At 31.2% G+C, this 22,314-nt stretch overlaps 1 protein-coding gene across 5 annotated transcripts in view; it reads right to left on the minus strand.

The window, feature by feature from the left end:
• Window positions 1–22,314, minus strand: part of Synd (protein kinase C and casein kinase substrate in neurons protein Synd) — a 265,365-nt gene that overhangs the window by 86,382 nt on the left and 156,669 nt on the right. For all 5 annotated transcript variants that reach the window (XM_075379109.1, XM_075379113.1, XM_075379108.1 and 2 more), the window contains exon 2: window positions 3,193–3,433. In XM_075379109.1, the coding sequence (XP_075235224.1) occupies window positions 3,193–3,406 (214 nt within the window). In that variant the 5' untranslated portion in view covers window positions 3,407–3,433. The remainder of the gene's footprint in view (window positions 1–3,192; window positions 3,434–22,314) is intronic.

Here is a 22,314-nt window from a genome sequence, read left to right on the forward strand (position 1 = left end):
ATTAGAAACGAATGAAACTCGGTTTCGAGTTGGCAGATCCTGACCATTATGTTATACTACATAAGGTACTCCTGGTCTACACAGATCGATTTGCTAACAATATTTTTGGAATAAACATGATACATCTTCAGACCTCTAAGACAGTTACTACAGTAGCAATTTCCCTTTGAAGCTTTCCCTAATGAAGCTGATGTAACCGAATGGTGTAAGGTGACAGTCAGCCGCATGCAATCGGAATTTCCCATTGAAATTTCAACTTTTGATGCTATTCTTCAACAGATTCCACTTATTAATTCTTTTTTATGTGGCCATGCTTTGTTAAAAAAAAATAATTTATCTCACATTATTTTTGACATGAAATAAAAAACTGTTGATATGATATCTGTACACTTTTCAATAACATACATTTTGAAGAACCAAAAATTCTGCAGAGTTAGTGCATCCATATAAATTGTTAGGGCTCAGCTGAGATTTTACTCATTTACCGTGGATAGTGACCGTACAATAACTAACAGAAAGTTGTGGGGAGAGAGAGTGAGAGGGAGAGGGGCAAGAGAGAGCAAGAGCTGTTATTTAATCTCCTGTCCAAACACAAAAAAGATATAACTTGCAATGAGTACAGATTACAATCATGCTCAGTAACAGTATACATTTATTTGAAATTCAAACCCTCACAACCTGCTTTAAAAAGAATTCAGGTAAATCTGGGAAGAGTTTATACAATTTACAAATACATTAAAATTAATTATTAAAAATAAACTGCACATTGACCACATTAGCATAAAAAAATCTACTTGAATGTGGAAGCTGTATATTAAAACTTTCTAATTTGTTTTACTAGTATGAAAAATATTTTTTTGTATTTTACTTTACGTCTAACGGCAATACTTTTCTAAAAGAATCCTCCCAACAAAATAATCAATCAATTTCTATATCTTTCTCACTGCTGTATTAAAGTAACTCACAATTCAGTGAGACTGTGGTCGGAAATATGTTCTTGTGCTCCAATCCGCTGTCGTATTCAGTACAATGATCAATCAAATTTTCCAATAACTAAAAAGAAGATGGATTGATGAGACAAGGGGCCATTAGAGAGAATAAAAAAAATAGTTACTTGAATACTATGACCTACTCTATTTGCAAAGCAAAAACTTGAAAAACATACCCGCATTCAATGAATAAATTCATAAAAACTTTACTAGTGAATAATGATTCAGTGAACAAAATAAAGTTTTTTTAAATCTTTTATACAATAAACTGAGTAAATCTCTATGTACATATAACTTTTGTAATATGTAGAATAAGTATTTTTTAATCGAAAGCAAAACAGATTGTATGTATAATGTTTAGAATATACCCTAAGATTTGTATACATATAAATCCACCCATCTCTTACTCATTTCACAGATTGCCTGGTACTCGAAACAAGCTTTAGGTAATTTTACATGGAATACTGTATTTGTTTATTAAATTAGCTATTATATTATTATTGTCATTAAAAAAAACACAACCAAAAAGTAAATAAGATAAAGAAATTACAAGAATTAAAGAAGGTGAATTATTGTGCACTTTTCCAGCCAATTTAATATGTTTGAACACCAACTATTTAAGAATGAATAAAAAGTTAAAAAAAAAAACAAACAAACAATAATTAAAATTCTTTATAAAATTAAATGATTTATCAAACTGTAAACTAATAAACATTGATTGTAAATGCTGAAGTAATATGTTTAAATTTAATTTCTTCAAAAATAAGAATTTTAAATGTCCCTTTGTCAGGTTCTATTATATAGGAAACAAAACATGCAGCAAGTAAACTAGGTGACAATTATAAAGGGATTAGTTGTGGGGAATTAAATAAGACATAATTTTTAAGAAGAGTATTTACTAGAATTATAAAATTAGAATAAAATTAAATTTGTAAATATCAGATTCTTTTTTAATTTATTTCACACTATTTAAACACTATTTCGAAAAAATTGTTTTTTTAATATTTTACAGTTTTCTAAAACTTTCTTTTCAATATAATGTAGAAGAGTTTGGTAATAATAAATATAGAGGTAACAATCAAAATAGTAATTCTTAACAATTTTTATAACAATAATAAATCAACAAGGAAAAAATTAGAGGCTTCTGAAATGTGATATTGTATTAGATTTATTAAGCACGATTGATTTGTATGATATTCTGGAAGTCTCTAGATATATAGTGCAGCTTTGTTGATTTGGGGGTCTTGTACATCCTTACTCGCGTAATGGACTGAGCTGATTGTTGTTACATCTCTGGATCTCCAGGCTGGTATATGCAGTAAATTATAATCCATATATTAGAATGGTGGCTGGAAGAAGCATTGAATAGCTTGTTGCATTAAAATATATCTGGTCCAGCCAAGCTTTAAACTGTCTACACTATATATAGAAAAGCATTCAGGCAAAAGCTAACTTATAGGCATCTCCTCCATCACACACTGAGCTTCCAGTATGGAAAAGAAGGAAGTTTACATAATTCATAAATAGAGAATGAGAATGGTGGGTAGCAGCCAATCAATTTGATCATAGTAAAAAGTTAATAAAATAAAACATAAGATTAAGATCACAATGTGTATATTAGGCATTACACTGAATAGTTGGACACAACAAGAATTGAGAAACAAGCCATCCCTCACTGAGGTAAGAGATACATCTTATCCTAAATAATAATAAGCATTTTTAAAACACGCTTACTATTGAATAAAAGAGGAATAAAATGCTTTTGTGTTGTCTTCATCACCAAACCAAATATAATGTTGCACAACAACAAGTCGACTGGGCAACAATTATTAATGAAACATTAATAATTGAAACAATACATTTCTGTCATGAAACAATACATCACATACATTGCCTCTATTGAGAGGGAGAAGAATAGAACATACAAAAGAGATAATTTAGAATGTGTAATGGCACAGGTTTGAAGAGAGAAAGAAATTAACACAGAATAAAGTATACCGGATAAGTGACGGCAAACCAGACATAAAAAAACTAGATTATTTATAACTTAATCAAGTACTTTTACCGGACATCTGGTGTAAAATATAAACAACAGAAACCTAAAAAAAAATAATGATTCAGTAAACAGAACTATTAAAAAGTTATTAAATTAAAAACATGACACAATAAGCTAATAAACTGAAACAAAAAATTAATAGCTGACCTTTTTCTATAAGTTCATTCCATTTTTTAGCCCAACCTTTTAAACTTTTAGCATACGCTTTTTCTATATCAGCACGTTCTTGTATTAATGTTATTAAATCATTACAAAGTTTATAACCGTCTTCAATTCGTTTTGTTGTACGTTTATAATTACCAGGCTCCCAAAAAGAGTCGCTGGATGCAATAAGCATCATGTCATCACTATGGTGAGACATTGTTTATTGCTACGGCACCCACTCCACCTGCAACAAACAAAGAAATTAATTTATTAATAAAATTATGTAATAAATTTGCCCATTATTAACTATTAATTTAATATTTAAATAATATTGCACTTTCATAAAATAGCCTTCTAATTTTATGTAAATAAACTTGTAAATATATACAAGGTACATTTCGAAAATAAGGGTGATCGGTAAGAAAATGAGAACAGTTGAAAAATAAAAAATTTATTAATGATTTCAGATATTAACATTTTCTTTTTCTACATTATCACATTTCATTACAAACAATTTTGATACTGTGAAACAAGCTTCTTCAAACCCACTACATAAAATTCTGCCAGCTGGAATTGTGACCACTTTTGGACAGAGATCTTCAACTCTTCACATTCCTCAAATCATTGAGACACAAGCTAGTTTTTGAGATGAAGGAAGATATGGCCCTGATCTGTAAGGGGATGATCAAATGTCTCCAACCTGAATTTTTTAATTGTTTCTGTAGCCATGTGTAGATGTGCGTTACCATGAAGAACAACCTGATCTCAGCATTCCCTGTAGCGGTTTTGAATAGTACAACACACGTTCCTGTTTCACAATAGACTTGTGATGTGATGGATCATCTGTCCGAGCACCAGGCCTGTCACTTATTTGTCCATTGTGAACATTTGAATGGCCTTCCTTAAACTCATGACACCATTGCCTACTATTCCTTTGCTCATTTCGGTAGGTCCATACATTTCTCATAATGAATACATAGAGAATTTTAACAGCATCTTGTCCCCTTGGATTTAGAGAACTAAAACACTTATCGAACTTCACAAGGTGGGATTTGTCATTACCACGCTTATTTTAGCACACTTTCTCACAAAAGCAAACAACAATCAATTGACAGCAACTTGGTGGTTAACATGCCCAACCAAGCTATTGTGTATGCGCGAACCAATCAGTATTGCCAATCGTTATTAGTAACTCATCAGCCCTTACTTTAGAATCATACCCCGTAAATTGATTAACAAGATGTATTAGAGCTGATTCTAAAAACCTATTAGAACATCAAAGTCGCTAATAAATAGTTAAATTTTAAAACCAAGAAATCCCTAAATATACTCTACAACTTACAAATAAGATACAATCAATTTTCTTTTTACTCCAGCAATATTTAAACATAAGCTGCATTTCATACTTTTTTATCTGTGATGTCACACAAAAGAAAATCATTAAATAACTTCTTAGATTTCACCCAAAATTAAGAAAATTCGACAATACAATGTGATTTGTAAAACTTTTTTAAACACCGATTTTTTCAGTCTTTTCTTGGGTTAAACAAATTATTATAGTGATGTGCTCCTCTTGATGTTAAAATTACTAGAAGAAATGAAAAATAGAGGTTTTCAGAAAATGGAAAATTCTATACCCATTGAGATTTGAGCCTAAAACCTACCAAATAAGGCAGAGACAATACTACTCTGCCACAGAGGTTGACAGTGTGATGTATAGAAATCAATCACAGCATAGAATCTCTATTCCAATTACAAGTAAGTTAGGCCATCTATTAATTCATCATCATTCTCTTTTACAACACTTTTCGATTCTTTTCTCAGGTAACATGGCGGCTTGTGTCAGCAGCCACTCTGACTTTACCCAAAGTCCAATCTGACACATTTTAGGAGCTATCAAGGCATTTTTTTACTGCTCTGAAGTGGGTTACAGCACTACCTGTGGGATTGTTGAAAGCAAATTCCTCTCTAGGATCTCAGATCAGTGAGAGTTTTGAAAGTTTGAGGCAGAGTTGCATATTGATTAAAACCAATATAACAACTACTCTTCCTAGAATGTAGCCTTGTATCCATATCAGATTTTCTACAATGCCACCTGAATTCACGTCTATGTAAAGGGAAATATTTATTTTTACCCAGATCTCAACGTCTACACTGCTTGGTCATTGGAATTAAATTGACATCACTGAGATTGGGTTTTCAGTCATTAATTAAGTAGTGTACTATCATAATAAAACAATAAAATGAAAATTAACAAATAAAATTTAAGTGCAACCATCAAATGATGAATTCACTCTATATATTATATTTGAATATCTTAATTACAAAAAAAAAATCATTCACCCATGATCATTCATCGTTGGTTATAATAATACTCATTATTGTTAGAAATAAACTATGTGAAAATTCCTTGGCCTTGAGAAGTCCCATTGCTTTAAGTAAAAATCTGTTATGCATGGCTGCATATAAACAAGGTAATTGATCTATCAGAACAACACTACCTTTATAAGTGCCCATACGCGCGCAAACACACACACACACACACACACACACACATAATCAATATAAATAATTTGAATGTTAAAACAATAGTAGCCTAAGGATGGGTTAATGAATTATTTAAATAGTTCTGTTATAGTCCAACCTAAAGTAAAAATAAAATATAGAATATAGCTTTTTAATTGCATACAATGTATATCTTAAACTACACTATTATAAAATAAAAAAGAGAATATAAAATGTATTTTTATATCAATGTTTGATTTTTGTTTGTTCTGAGAAATTTTAGGAACCAATATGAAAAATTCATAAGATTACTTTTCTTCCAATTTTCAAGGTTATATATAGTAAATTATTTTACCCATACGCATACAATTCTAATTCCCCTTCTGGTACCTCTTCACAATAATATGATTCATCATTACGTTAAAAAATTATGTACGATTGACTATTAAATTGCACAAAATAAAACTTTAAAAAAATATAAACTCGTTTATATTTGATATGTTCTCATAATTAATTTCATAACTTACTAAATAATTTGATCCAAATAACTTCCTAATAACTATCTCATAAAGTTAACTTATCCAGAGAACTTCACAATAATAATAAAACTTTAATTGATCAACTAATCAATTCAATTTTTTTTATATTATTTCTCAGTTTGTAATGTTTTGTATCACTAACTAAATAACACTATGTAAGAAGTAACAATATGAATACCGATTACACACATGAAGTGAGCAAAATTTTAGCTAATATTTCATTTTAAAAGAGTGGGTAAGTTTTTCTCAAGATAACAGAAAACTATACTGTTTCACATAATTAGATGAGTGATATAATTTTTCAAGGAAAACTCTATGTAGATAAATCTGTCCAACTTAACTATACACTGTTCTGTTGGACCTTCCTGTTATTGGAAACTCTGGACAGATTTAAAAATGTCTCATTACCAATCCGTTATCCTTGTACACAGTCTGCTCCCCTTCCCGGAAATGTTCTTGGAAGCTTTTCTCTTCCTAATCTACAAGGAATGAATATATATATTCATATATGTATATGAATATATGTAGAATTACTTCATGTTAGTTATTTGAATAATTTCGAAGGGCATCTCTGATCATAGATCTATCCAGAGGAGGTTCTGTTTCCTACTCACTGACTGCACCTGGAAGTGAGGCACTTATTAGATAAAGTCAACCATTCCTCTTAATCTCTGCTACTAAAAACACACACTTATGAATTTTAATTAGACTGTATGTTTGTTTGAAGCCATGTTAAAAAATAATAAGTACTGGTAATAAGCACTGAATACAATGAATCAACACTTTATTAAAACAAACTGTAAAATATAACAATGGTGAAGGTAACATTCACATAACAATTTCCTTTGAATATGAAAAAAGTTTCATTTCACTGTAACTAAAAAAAAAATCTCTTGTATTTACAAAGGACCAGTTTCTGATATAGCTCATGATACACAAATCAAAATTCCTATATAGAAAGAATACTTTCTTCCAACTACAACAAAAAAAAACCCTTTTGAAAAGCTTTATCACTATAATTGCAATACTTTTGATCAAAAAATGAAAAAAGAGATCATTCTTTTCAACATAGTACAATAAGATAAAAGAAAAATTTTTATTTTACTTTGCTACAATAGATATTAGTTGGTTCCCTTCCCAGACCATTATGTAACTACTTCTGAGCAGTACAGGAATACAAACATCTATCTATCTTAGAGACAAAATGATAAATGATACATGTGATGTACAATATTGCAGTAACTGTTCAGAGAATTTGCCTGAATGATTTGAAATTCAGATTGCTGGTTGTTTCTTAAGTAACCTGAACATAATGTTCTTGAATGTTTCTTCATTTTCTTGAGGAAAATCAACTTTAGTCACAGTAAATATTTAACCAAATTAATATATAATTATCAATCAATAATGTACTGTTCCCACCATGGATAAAAATTCCTGATTTCCTGAGAAAGAGAAGTATCCATTCAAAGGGATTATGGCACTGTCTTTTATATGATATTTATTATCTTGTACTGTAGTATTTTGTGGGAATATCATCCTTTCTTAAGTATATTCTTTTTCGTGATACCCGATCCAATTTACGGTTCTGAGGGAATATATCAGATCTTGCTAGATCATGCCTAGGATAACAGCCAGACAGTACAATCAGTTTAATCTCATTGTGATTTCATGAGTTTGCCAGCAGAATGAAGTTGTGGCTCACTTGTCTGTATAATGGATATAACGTTTCACTAATAGACGTCAACAAAATAAAACTTGATCTTCCTAATTCCTCGTAAAATACAATGAATTATGCAATAAAATAACAGCCTGACATTTTCAAACTCCATGATTTTTTCCTGAATAAAGTACTTCAGTACTATCTGCCGGTGACATTCTAGATATGAAATTTTTTTATGAGGTACTTCATCATGTTCTAATTTGTAATGTTTTTAAACACTAGACTAAGTTTAAAATTTAAAGTCCATCTTAGTTAACATGGTAACTAAACAATCAAAAAAACATGTTTTGGTACAAGGGACATTCAATAATTAACAAGACAAACTGATATAGAGATAAAACAACTAATTCAATGATAATGGGACTTTTTGAGGGTCAAGTTGGAAACCTTCGGAACACATTTAATCAGCTGTTCGATCATAATTATTCTAAATATAACCTCTTTTGTTGATTTCAGAATGTCAGCTCCGCTTGAATTGGTGCACATCAGAAGAGCAACGTTCAGTGATAGGATTTTTGCTATCAGAAGGTGTGAAACCAGCGTAATTTACTCAAGAATGTTGTAACACTATGGCAAAAAGTGTTTAAACAGCAGTAACATGTATAAGTGGGTGGAACACTTTAATTCAAACAGAACAAGTATGACTAATCTCAATCACTCTGGATGACCAGCTTGAGTTTAAACTACCACACTGCAAAATCGCATAAATGATCTTACTTGCGAAGATAGCCGAGTCAAATTTCCCAAATTGTTAGTTTGCATAATATTAGTATTGGAACTGTGCATTCAATCATTCATGACATCCTAAATTATTGCAAAACACATTCAAGATGGGTTCCAAGACAATTATAGTTGACTCAGGCCCATTAAAAGATCCGGATTTGCATTTCATCTGACCTTAAAGAACGGTTTGAAGCGGAAGGTGATTTTCTACATTCGACCTATTCAAAGACTTTTTACATGACAATAACTTCGACAACAATGAGGTGGTCAAAAAAGTGGTACTTGAATGGTTCAAACAGCAGGAAAAGACTTCTACACTGCAGGAATCAGAAAGCTCAAAGAATGGTGATACAAGTGTCTAGATGTTGCTGGAGACTATGTTGAAAAGTAACGTAAGTTTCATTGTCATTCAATAAATAATTTTATTCTCTACATTAATTTGTCTTGTTAATTTATTGAACGTTTCTTGTAGATATGCTAATTGTTCAATATTTTTTGAACGTATATAGCATCTTTACTGTAGAGTAGCACTTTGTGGTTGTCTTTAACTGCTTCACCAACTAAATAATTTATTAAACAGTTTAAAAATTTATAAAAAATAAACTTGAACTTTCTGAATATGTTCAACATATAACAACTGAGCATTCAGTGTTAGATTATTTCAGCTTAAATATGTACTCATATAACTATCATTACTGCTCTTTGAATTGTGATTTATTTTGTAGTCAATTTTTATATTTAGTATTTTTATAATTAATATCTTCATGTATTTTCTTTAATATTTTTTTATCATGGCTTTATATTTTTTAAACTATTAATATGGTCATAAACCAGTTAGTTATATTTATTTTTTATTCTGTGATTAACAAATTGAACTGCTCTGTTCAAGGTTTTACAACAATTTCCCTTGATTTATCTAGTTGAATGCTAAGGCAGTGCCTTTTCTATCCTTGGAGTAGCATATCTATTCATTCTTGATGTGTTTTATAAATTGTACTATTATATACCACTCAGAATAAATTATTTATTAATTTATAATGATAATATAAAAAAAAACATTGATATTTACATTAAAAAAACATAATTTCAAGTTATTTCAAAGTATCAAAACATGCACTAAATTATTATGAAAACTACTAGATAATGTGAAAGAATTTTTAACTTTGAAAAAATGTGTTAGAGCAATTATTATTAGTCGCAAAAAAATCTGTTCGGTATGTTTGACTGAACAGAGAATATTAAACATTATATTTTCCTCACATAAATTATATGATACTATAGCACACTAAGAGGATTTGCTTTAAAGAATTAAAATAATAAATAAATAATACTAATGTAATAAAACAGATATCAAAAACACCAAGTGACGTTAAAGAGAAGGTAGTTAACAAGTTAATACTGTACCACTTTACAATACACATCTATATGTAAATTAAACTATACAAAATGTAGAATATAACAGTTGTAAAATGTTATGTAAACAGACCGCTTAAACACAACACAACTGCAGTCAAAAGTAGCTACATCAGACATATATAACACTGCTGTACTAAACAGCTTACAGATATAATGTAATCCACCTCCCAAATTTTTACATTCTCAATGTTTTTAAACGCAAAAGTAATAAAATCTTTATAACAATATTCTATGTATAAATCATTAGTATATCCACTATATACTTAGATTTGGACTCTGCTCAACTCATATCATGCAGTAGTTCAACTTAAAACCATTAAATATGGTGCTTTAGCAGAGGGGAATTTCATGAAAATTTTCATCGTACATTTATCTTAGCTAATAAAAAAAAAAAAACTTTTTACTTTCCCGACTATAGCTCCATTGCTGCTATATATAGCAGCTAATAGCTACAACAGCAAAGTACATAGATTGATCCAAAATTCTGGTATTAAACCCACTGATATTTTGTGACTGAGCACCAATTATGTTATGATGCTAAGAAGGTAAGCCAACTTACCTTTTGAATACTAGATTTTGGACACCAGTGTTCTTTGGGGTTGAGTTTCAATTATCCACACATCTCATGAGTTGTCGACCTGAGATTGTACAAGACTACGCTTCATTTACATTCATACATGTCATCCTCTGAAATAATACCTTACAGTGGTTCTGGAGGCTAAACAGAAAAGGAAAGGCCAACTTACTTCTGGGCGCATAAAAAAAAACAGATGACCAAGGTTTCTATATATGACAGGTCAGGTGGAGTGAATTATTTGACAGCCATTACACAGTATTTTTCTTACATTACAGTTTTTTTTTTTGATGTGAGAAGTATGGAGGTAGTTAGGTTGATTTCCCACAATCGGTATATTACAGTTTCTTTCTGGACATGGTGCTGTTAAAGAGGTTGACCAGATTTAGTTGATTAATTCAGGCTTGTGTCGGGTGTCCAGTACCATTGATGATGTGCGTCATGTCTTATATGTCTGCTCCAGGTACGAAGCTGAACATACCAAAGTAGCTAGAGAGCTTGTGAGGATCAATTGTGGTTTGATCTGCAAGTTAATCGGAAAACCGGAAGGGAATGCAACATAGTAGCTGGCTTCTTTAAATTTTTAGCCCTGCAGAAGATAGCTGATGAGGTTTGATAGTTGTAAGGGTAGAACAAAAACCGAGATAGTGAAGATAGGCGTTTTGGCATCAAGCCCCAGTTAGCTGGGATATCCGCTCTTAGGATGAGAATGAATATGTGGAGAACTCTGTGATGGAGCTACAATGTGGAGGGAGTGTAGGCATGCTCCTGAAAGTGGACCAGAGCAGAGAGTAATAAGGATATATTTTCGTTAGAGGCTTATTAAATGTGTGAATCTGTTTCTTGATTTTTAAGTAAATCAAGAAGACAACAACAAATTGTTGTTGTTGCAATTAACACTTGTTTTGCTGGTATGAGGATAGTATTTTTGGTGTTTAAAGTCTCAATCAAATATGATCCGAGTGCAGAGCTAACTGAATTTCAATGTAGGAAGAGTTTTTGTGTGAAGTCCTTCGGTGTTAGAGGAAGGCACAGCAATCACGGTTCTGCGAATTGGTTAATTTGGTAGCTGAAGATTGTAAGTTATGGTAGGTGGTCGTGGTTGGAAGAGGCCATATGAAGGCAATAGTAGGTTGTGTAAATACACTGATGGAAATGTCTGCCAAGGAATCTGCATCAGTAGTGTCCTGATAGAGGCCAAATGACTGTTGTATTATCAAGTTTAGAGGGTCTAAAACACAACATCTAGGGTAAAGACCATTAGGGCTAGGAACAGAAGGGGTGGTGTGTTGACAGTGATCGTCACAAGATGGGTGTCTTCCTCTACGAGTGTCACGATGATGCATTAAACTTGGCTAAAATTAAAAAAGGGGAAAGGTAGTTTTCTTCTTTTTTTTTTACTTTTTGTAAGGTGTTTGTAGAAAATTGAGATTTAAGGCAATAAAAGTATTTAAGTTATTTAAAATTCCAAAATTTTAAGTCAATTCTTATTAAAAACGAGAGAAAAAATTTGAAATTTGGTTATACATTAATTATACCCCAGGTTTGGCCTGATTACAAACTCATCAGACAAGGAGGCATCATGATACTCATATTTTTTTATCCCGTTAGGATGTCCCTGGATGAGTTGGCCAAACTTAAGGGATTGATTCAATGCATTAAGATGAACAAAAAAACCTTCATGTAGATAAATGCCAATCTCGCTTTATTTTTCCGCTATTTGCATTTATATTTCATCAATAACAATTGTTTATCTTACGAACCAATTAAAATATTTTAATGAAATTTGGTATATAACTGGAAAACAACATCTGCTACAAAATTATAAGTTTGAAAAATTTACCTTTGCAATTTTCAAAATTGCAGCTATTTAAAATTTTAATCATTAATAGTTCTGTAAATATCAGTTTTATTAGATAAAGTCTTTTATTGTTAACAAAATGACACTTCATTTGTTAAAATTGGTTAGTAAACAGCTGCGATGATATGACAACTTTTTAAAGTGGAATGCAAAAATTATGTGCGAAAATTAAAATATAACCAATCAAATTGTCTGACTACTTAATTTCCTATCTGCAGCCGCGCAGAAAAGTGGGTAAAGTGATACCAGATTTCACATTTATTAATTTTTTCTAATACTATTAAACAGATTTTATATTAACACACGAAATTTAATTAAAACTTTTCTTTAAAGGTAAATATATAAAGGGTTAATAATTTTTACATTAGTAACAATGCTAGCTCCATAACAATTACAATTTTTTATTTCCTTAATTTTATTATCTAAAATCGATTTCAACAATAGTTTCCTACTTGTATCTCATAATTTATTTTAAGTAAAAATAATAAAATCATTAATATTTAAAAACCCAATGGTGAATCTGAAACAGAAGGGTGTTGCAACGGGCAAGGCTAGCGAAGTAGCTTTTCCTTTGGCCAACTCTTAGAATTTTTTGAAACAGCCACCACATAAAATATTATTTTAATAACGTTTTAATTTTTTAAACGTAACAACTCAAATTACGATTTTATTATTTTTCTCAAAATGATTGTCATTAAGAGTGAAATTGAAATGTTTGGAGTATGTAAAACAAATTGTTGGGGATGTAGGATGTAGAGGGTATACTGAAATGAAACGACTAGCACTAGATAGGGAATCTTGGAGAGCTGCATCAAACCAGTCAAATGACTGAAGACAAAATAAATAAAAAAAAAAAAAAAAAGAGTGAAATCTATATATTTTTTTTTTTTGTTTTTTCTTTAAACTACGCGAACCTGAGAGGAAATTTGTACCGACTTTATCTTGCATGTAAAGAAAATTAAAAGGTTTTGGGTAAAAATAATGTAACAGAATTTCATCCAACTACGTTTTATGATACTTAAAGACAGAGAACAGCAGTATATGATTGTGTTTATGCTAATTTTAGAACCGAATACCGATTCATTTTCGAACGGTTTTGCGTCGATCAATCAGTAGAAATATTTCAATATCCACATTTGTAATTTCATTATCGCTGTTCGGTTTAATGAATTTAAATAATCTTTTCACCAAAAATAAATTCAATCTTTTTTTTATTTTATGTCTTAACATAAATATAAAAATAAATTATCTATGACCAAACATTTTATCGCAATGTGAATTTTCTTTCAGCTCGACATTTATTGAACAAATATTTTATTTTGATCGGTACATAATAAATGCATTAAGTAGATTATGACGCCAGATATAGGTATAATTGATATTTCAGTTATAAATAAAAAAACTTTTGTGGGTCCAGTTCTAAGGTGAACCCAGATCTAGGTGAATCTTGGGAAACAGTGGTAAAAATTTGATAAGAGAAGCAATTAAACATAACATAGATGCGGTTATAATCAATATTAAATATTTAAAATATAAGCACATGAAATATTATGTCAAGTACACGAAGATACCAAATACAAACAAAAGTCTGCAATTCAGAATTTAAAGAAAAGTATTTTACTACATACACAGTGAGCAACATGAAACCGAACCCATAACAAAACCGCTGCAGAATCAGTAGTTATGTTGGAATGAAATTTTATGAATGATACGGATAAATTAAATAAGGAAAACATAAAACGTAATCTAAACGTTGCATTTATTTACCTTTTTTCTTACAAAAGATGTTCAAAATGACCACTCTGGACATCGATGCACTTTTGTGCTCGACTGATCATATTGAGAGTCGTCTGACGCAAAATGTTGTTGTCAATTGCGTTGATTTCTTTTCCCCAAGGGAAAAAATTGCAAGTAGTCAACTCTGGGCAACGTGGAGGCCACCGTCCTCTGCTGACAGCTCGTTCATTTGTGAAAGCTGCATGAACGCGATACGTTTGATGTGTGACACGTTGTTCCGTCTTGTGGAAAAAGCTGTATTCTTTTTCATTATCAGTAAACTGCGCATAGAATTTTTCGAAAATTGTGAGGTAAACTTGTGTATTGACAGTACGGTCAAAAAATATTGGTCCCATTATATGATTACTAGAAACTGCACACCAAAAAGCAATTTTCTTATCGTAAAGTGGACGCTTGAATATTTCGTAAGGATTCCTCGCCATCAAATACCTGGTGTTCTGCGAATTGACATGACCGGATAAATGAAACCGTGCCTCGTCTGACATGAAATACGACATCGGGTCTATCTATCCACCAACAATGTTTTTGAGAAGCCAGTTGCAATAATCAAGTCGTTTCGGTTTGTCTTTCTCCTTCAGTTGTAACACGGTACGGTTTCATAAAATTCATGAAGAATTTTACGACAAGATGTGTATTTAACGCCAGATTTTTGGGCTATCTTGCGTGGCGATTTTTTTGGACCGGCAGTAATTCTCCTTTCAATATCGGAAATGGCCTGTGGAGTCCTAACGTAAGATTGCCTATTTCGTTTTGCACTTGAAACCGAATCTGTTGTACGCCATTGTTTTAACAAAATCGTGTATGCTACTCTTCGCTGGGATGCAGGCACTCGGAAATATTTCGTTTGAAGAATATTTGACGTGATTCCTCAAACGATCGAGAACGAATATAGGCCGTCTCCACTATAGCTATCCTATCTTGGATTGAATAAGGCATTTTACACAAACACAACTACACTGCAACAAAACGTATACTGCACTGACACGAAACCACCTGACAAACGGCAGCAACAACCAGTAGTAACATATACATCCACTAGTCGCGCTAGTTGTGTGAGAGTCTTTCATAAATAGTGTTGGGTAGCGGTTTCATTATGAGTTCGGTTTTATATTGCTCATTCTGTATTTAAGTATATGTGCGAGATATAAAAAATTCCGTTCTTTTTTTTAAATTCATCGACAGAGTTTCGGTAAAATAAAATTTTTTAATTCTATTTAGGTAGAGGAAATTGTTTTAACAGTTCGGTGGTAATGAAGATGATAAGATAAGGTGGTAGATACAGTCGAAATTGAACCGACGTGCCTTCCCCTTGATCCAAATATTTCATTAATTACATTTTTATTTGGCTGTAACACTGGAACCAAAAAAAATAAGTACCACTTGTGATATATCGTTGAAAACCTCTCAATAAGGGCTTATTACTGCAGTTAAGAAGAAGTCTTAACTTTTTTGGACACTACTGGTTCAGTCGATTGCAATAAAAAAAGGAGGCGCATAACTGCATATTACAACAGTCCTAATTTCAACATCCTACGGCTAGTCGTTTTTGAGTTATGCGAGATACATACGTACGTACAGACGTCACGCCGAAACTAGTCAAAATGGATATTTCCGTTGAAATCTGAAAACCGAAATTTTTCGCGATCACTTCCTTTGCTTCGTACAAGGAAGTGGTTTATATTATCACTGTGGTTTATATTGTATTAATTTACAATTCAAAAATTCTCTCATTGACATCCATACATTTTTCAACTCGTTTCCTTACATTCTCTGTCGCGAACCTAATAACGAAAATATAATTTAACAACAGCTGTTTAATTTTTACAAATTCATAATATTTTTCTGTTATTTTAACAAAAACAGTTTTCTTTTTTTGGTTTTTCATACATTTGATTACATCAATTTTCTCAGAATTAAATTCTCTACAAGTTTTGATAATAAAATTAATGCAATTTATTAATCATTTAAAAACGTTATTGTATTTTAAACCTTAAAAAAATGTGAAAACGTAGCCGAATTTTTCTGTTTTACATTGGATATCACGAAAACTACAGTTCTAGGAACTATTTTATTCGATTTTTCAGATCAAAAATCTTTAGAAATCATCAAGGTCTTAAAAATCGTAGTATGACCTCATTTCACCGGAAGAACTGAAATCCGAGCAAACTATATCGCTAACCGAAACTTGATAACAAAGCGTTTTCGGACGTTTGTTTTATGAACTTATTTACTTATTTCAAGCTTTAGAATCGGTTGCCAAATTATTTCCCTTTCCTACTGAATCACTCTGTTTAGTACGACACAATTATAGGATTGAATGTGTGCTAACTACTACTAACCCCATTTAGGCAGGAAATTTCAGATTTTCTGTCGACTAATTTAGCAATAATTAAGATTAGAATGAATCTTTTTTTTTTACAAAATCAAAATGTTAACAAATTCCCAAATAAATTTAACTACTAAATTTATACGTTGAAATTTTACTGTAATAAAAAACAGAGCGCAAAATTTTAACAGTATTAATAATTTAAAAAAAAAAAAAACTGACGACAAATTAATTATAATGGTAATACAGAGCCGATATTATATCTCAAAAAAGTAAAATTGTAGTTTAATCAGTTCCCGATATCAATTATGGCAATGTTATCATGCGGAAAAAATAAATTATTTTTAACTTCCTACAAGATTAAAAAAAAATATAAAATACGGTTAATTTTTATTAGTTTACGTAATAATGTTACGAGCTTATTGCGTAAGTAACCATACAATAAGGCACATAATATTATTAGTAGTAATGAGAATTCTCTAATTCGGTTGACATTTCGCCCGGTAAAACTTTGTAAAAACATTTAAAACAGATAAATATACAGCTACACAAATAAAAAATGAAAAAAAAACACACCGATTATAGAAGAGTAAGAATAATAATAATTGTCAACCAAGGTCATACTTTAAATAGGACAATTAAGGTAAACTGTCATTACTGACAGTGTTTTACGTAAGAAATTTATATATTTTAAAAATAACTACTGCATATTTATCATTCTTGATTAATACATAACATTTTAACAAAACATTACGAATAATACAAAAGAAACACACCTTGTACTAAGTAATAATAGTCCAAATAAATACATTTTAAACAAATTACTACGCTTTAAAGTATTAAAAAATTATACTAATTTTTTCTTTTGATAAACGATTCGTACAGAATAAAAAATTCGTAATTACATTTTTTACAATTATAAATAATAGGATCCGGAAAATAAACTGCGATTCAGACTTATCTTTTTACCCTTCGGAACCACCGTAAGATATTATTTCAGAGAATGATATGTATGAATGTAAATGAAGAGTAGTCTTGTACGGTCTCAGGTCAACCATTCCTGAGAAGTGTAGTTAATTGAAACTCAACCACCAAAGAACACCTCTTATAACCTAATTTAAGCATTTACCTAACGAAAAATCAACTTCATAAAAATATTCTTTTTATCATTTTTCGGTATACACCATTTTCTCCAAACACAAGAAATTACTAGTATTAATATCCAACAATAAAAATGTATTTTATAATTACTTTTACTAGATTTTTAACAGACGAAAAACTAAGCGAACTTATTTTAACTCTAGAAAAAAGAACAAGAACTTATTTACAAAACGGTGGGGAAAAAAATGTCGCAGAAATATCTGGCTAGTACGGATATTTGGATAATACAATTAAATACATAATTTTAATCAAAGATAAAATAGAAAATATTGCCATAATTATACCTTAATTTATTTCCAAATTTTATTATTAATAATAATAATATTACTTTTTTTTTGTCTTCAGTCATTTGACTGGTTTGATGCAGCTCTCCAAGATTCCCTATCTAGTGCTAGTCGTTTCATTTCAGTATACCCTCTACATCCTACATCCCCAACAATTTGTTTTACATACTCCAAACGTGGCCTGCCTACACAATTTTACCCTTCTACCTGTCCTTCCAATATTAAAGCGACTATTCCAGGATGCCTTAGTATGTGGCCTATAAGTCTGTCTCTTCTTTTAAGTATATTTTTCCAAATGCTTCTTTCTTCATCTATTTGCCGCAATACCTCTTCATTTGTCACTTTATCCACCCATCTGATTTTTAACATTCTCCTATAGCACCACATTTCAAAAGCTTCTAATCTTTTCTTCTCAGATATTCCGATTGTCCAAGTTTCACTTCCATATAAAGCGACACTCCAAACATACACTTTCAAAAATCCTTTCCTGACATTTAAATTAATTTTTGATGGTTTTGATGATTTTGAATAATATTACAAAAAAAAAATTTCCGAGAAATTATTTTTTTAAATAGAAAAAACATTATTTAGATATTAACGCAAATTAAAATTTGATGATAAGGTAATCTATTTCAAGGTATTATAAACCACAAAGTTATGTATATTAAACTTAAATACGTGTTTGTTAAAACAATTTAACAATTCACTTCTATTTTTTTCAATATCCCTTACTCCCCTGGGCCGGACATACAATCAAGTAAAGCTCAGCCCAAGAGAGCGTCCTTCAACTCTTAAGAGGGCCTCCCCACCTACCGGCAGTACGTCCGGCATGGCAGTTCTGCTCCCCCTGGTGGATCTTTTTTATCGACTGCATCTAATCTCCGAGAAGAGGTGTACCGGACCCGACTATGTCGTTCCCGGGTCTCGGTCTATATTTTTTAATGCCTCACGCCTCTAACCACTGAGCAGGGAGAACCGGACTTGACCAATACGCCCCCGGCCCACCAATCCATCAGCCGGGTCTGGGTCTTTTATTTTGCCCCGTCCCAGCCTAAGGACTCCAGAGTCGCCGGTCGATCATCGTAACCGACACACCTCGGCATGCCGGCCCTCACGACCGGGGCTATCCGCCACTTCCCTAACTCTAAACTCCATGCCGGCGCTCTTCCTCGACTTTGTTGCGTAACACCTTAGTGGCAAACGAATTAAAAGCCCTCCAATTTTCATGTGATGCCAAAATAAAACGCATTAAATTCTCTGGCTGCTTACGTAAAACGCGTCATTCCTCACACTCGAAGATTGTATATTCCGCAGTATCCACCCTACTACAATACATGCAGGTGGAAGAACTAAGTCTGCCGAACCTATGCAAATAATACCTGAAAGTCCCATGACCTGTTAACATTTGCGTCATGAAGAAATTAATTTCGTCATGACCCCTATTTACCCAAAAATCTATGTCTGTAATTAGCCGCCTGATCTAATTAGAACTTCCAACTGTCGTCCATTTCATTTTCCAGGAATTTCTCGTAGCCTCCATCGCATCACGTTTCCCCACACCTTCATATCGCTTTATTCGTTCTTTCACTTGCAGCTAAATTGGCGAGCAAACAGGCTGCGTCATATGAAACGGTCCGATATCCAAATCATATCACGGCCAACAGCGTACGGCGATGTAAACTTTGAAGACGAGTTAAATTTCTTTTAACATCTAAGGCGGTGCCCCAAACCGGTGCAGAATACACAACAGAAGATATAACTGTAGACACTATTAATCTTCTCTTGGAAGCTCTAGGAGCAGATTGAGTAGAAAGCAGCATGTTCAACGACTTAAAAGTCTTCTCAGGTCTCGCGCAAGAGTCAAGAATGTGTTGCATAAAATATATATATATATATATATATATATATATATATATATATATATATAGAAACCTCTTGGTTGTTTTATGTAGATGATAAATATTTTATTTTAAAAATTCTTTAGGTTATACAACTATTAAATATTAATTAATAAATAACAAAAAATACAAAAAAAAAATAATAATATAAAAAATGATTCAACAACGTTTCGCTTCATATCCGACGCTTTTTCACGTAAAACTAAACCAAAACTTACAAAATTATGTTAAATAATATATTGTTCTTATTATTCATCCAACTGTAAAGTCTGATAAACCAAAAAAAAAAAAAAACATTAAATGTAAAACGTAATTCTTTAACACAATATCTATAATTAAATGAAAAATAATTAATTAAATTATATTAGAAAAAAAGTCATTCAATCCACCAATATCAGTTCTGTTATTAATGGCATTTTTACATTGGAAAATATGAATAATTTCTAATACTTACCTTCTTGTATTAATATCATACTCTGGTAGATATCAAAATTTGTCCGAAAACCTCAGAAATATTTTAAAGAAAGAATTCAAAGTTGTAATTAACAATTTTGAACTATCTTTTTTCAAAATTAAAATCACCTATTGACAAACTTAAACAATTCAATTTGATATATAGTGTTCAGTGCAATGATTGCCCAGAACAGTATATCGGACAAACCTCTTAACATTTAAAAAAAAGCGGTTGAAGTCCACAAATATAGAAAATATGAAGAGTTACGGGCTTGTCGAAACATAAGAAAGAACATAAACATAGTTTTAACTTTAAACAAGTGAAAGTTTAGACTATGATATTAATAATACAAAGAGGTTAGTATTGAAAATGATTCATATTTTTCAATGTAAAAATGCTATTAATAACAGAACGATATTGGATTGGGTGATATTTATTCTTAATATAGTTTAATTTAATATTTTTCATTTAATTAGAGGTGTTGTGTTAAAGAATTACGTTTTATATTTAGTGTATTTTTTTCATATCAAAATTTCCAGTAGGATGAATAGTAAGAACAATATATTACTTAACACAATGATTCCCAAACAGCCGCGGCGCCCCGGGGAGCTGCGGCCTCTTCATAGGGATACCGCGAAATATTGTAAAAGCTTCATAATTAATAAAACCAAGACATTTATGATTATTAATTTAATGTTAATAAAGTAAAAAAATAATGAAGTTACACAAGTTTTATTTATTTTTATCTCTTACGAGTAGTCGTACTTTTATTCAGGATAGGGCGCCATGGAAAAATTTTAATTGAAAAAGGGCGCCGCGACTCGGAAAAGTTCGGGAACCACTGATTTAACAAATGATTTTGTAAGTTTTGATTTTCAGTAAGCACTGATTTTCAGAGTACAACGCATACAAACGTTCGATTAACGAGTGAGTACACCTATATACAAGCATTAAGTTTAAACTCACTCACCCCCATGAATAACTGCATAAGCACGCATGAAAAATACACCAACAAATCACCATAACCTCAAATTGAGGTCTGTTGTCGACCTTAAATTGGGCGTGCGACTCAACCGATCTTCGTCAAATTTTCACACGCACAAGTACAGATAGACTATAGAACATGATTATATTTAAATGAAATTAATTTAGTAGTTTTTGAAACTTTCGAGCTACAAAATATTATACATGAAAGGTATTTTGGAAATTTTTGAGCCACAGAATTTTATATAGAAATGGTAATCTCATACTCCTCATTTCGCAAAATATAAAGAAAATTCATTTTCAACCTTCAATCCCACTGTGCGACCGAAAATAATACCGTACTTTTATTCGAAATGTCGGTAAAAACTAGTTTTACTCTTTACAAAATTCTTCCAGAAGTTTTCTCTCTAAATTAGTCCGGTCCGTAAGTAACATTTTGGGAACAAGCTCACAAAAAAATTAAAACCCGCTAAATTTTATCTGCGTTAATATAAATAGAAATTGCAATACTTCCAAGGATATGTTTGGCAACAAAATTATATTTCACTAGTTTTTCATTTTATTTTTAAAAATAAAATTATGAAGTAAAAATTGAGACCGTATGATGAAAGTATACGTTGAACATAAAGAAAATGTTTTTTCTACTGTTTTCGAAATTACAGTTTTTAAGTAAAACGCATCCGAAGACCAGTCGTTTTAAACCAACCTAAATTTCTTTTCGGTATTTATGATTTTGAATACAATATGATCATATCCTAACCTTATGTCAATGTCGATATTACAAGATGTCTTTACTTTATTCGATTAGATAAGACGTATAGGAAATACAGTCATATTATCAGAATAGATAATAGGAGCGTACATGACTACATAATGACTTCTG

The sequence above is a fragment of the Lycorma delicatula genome, chromosome 11 (genome assembly GCF_047948215.1).
Source record: "Lycorma delicatula isolate Av1 chromosome 11, ASM4794821v1, whole genome shotgun sequence".
Taxonomy (NCBI): Eukaryota; Metazoa; Arthropoda; class Insecta; order Hemiptera; family Fulgoridae; genus Lycorma; species Lycorma delicatula.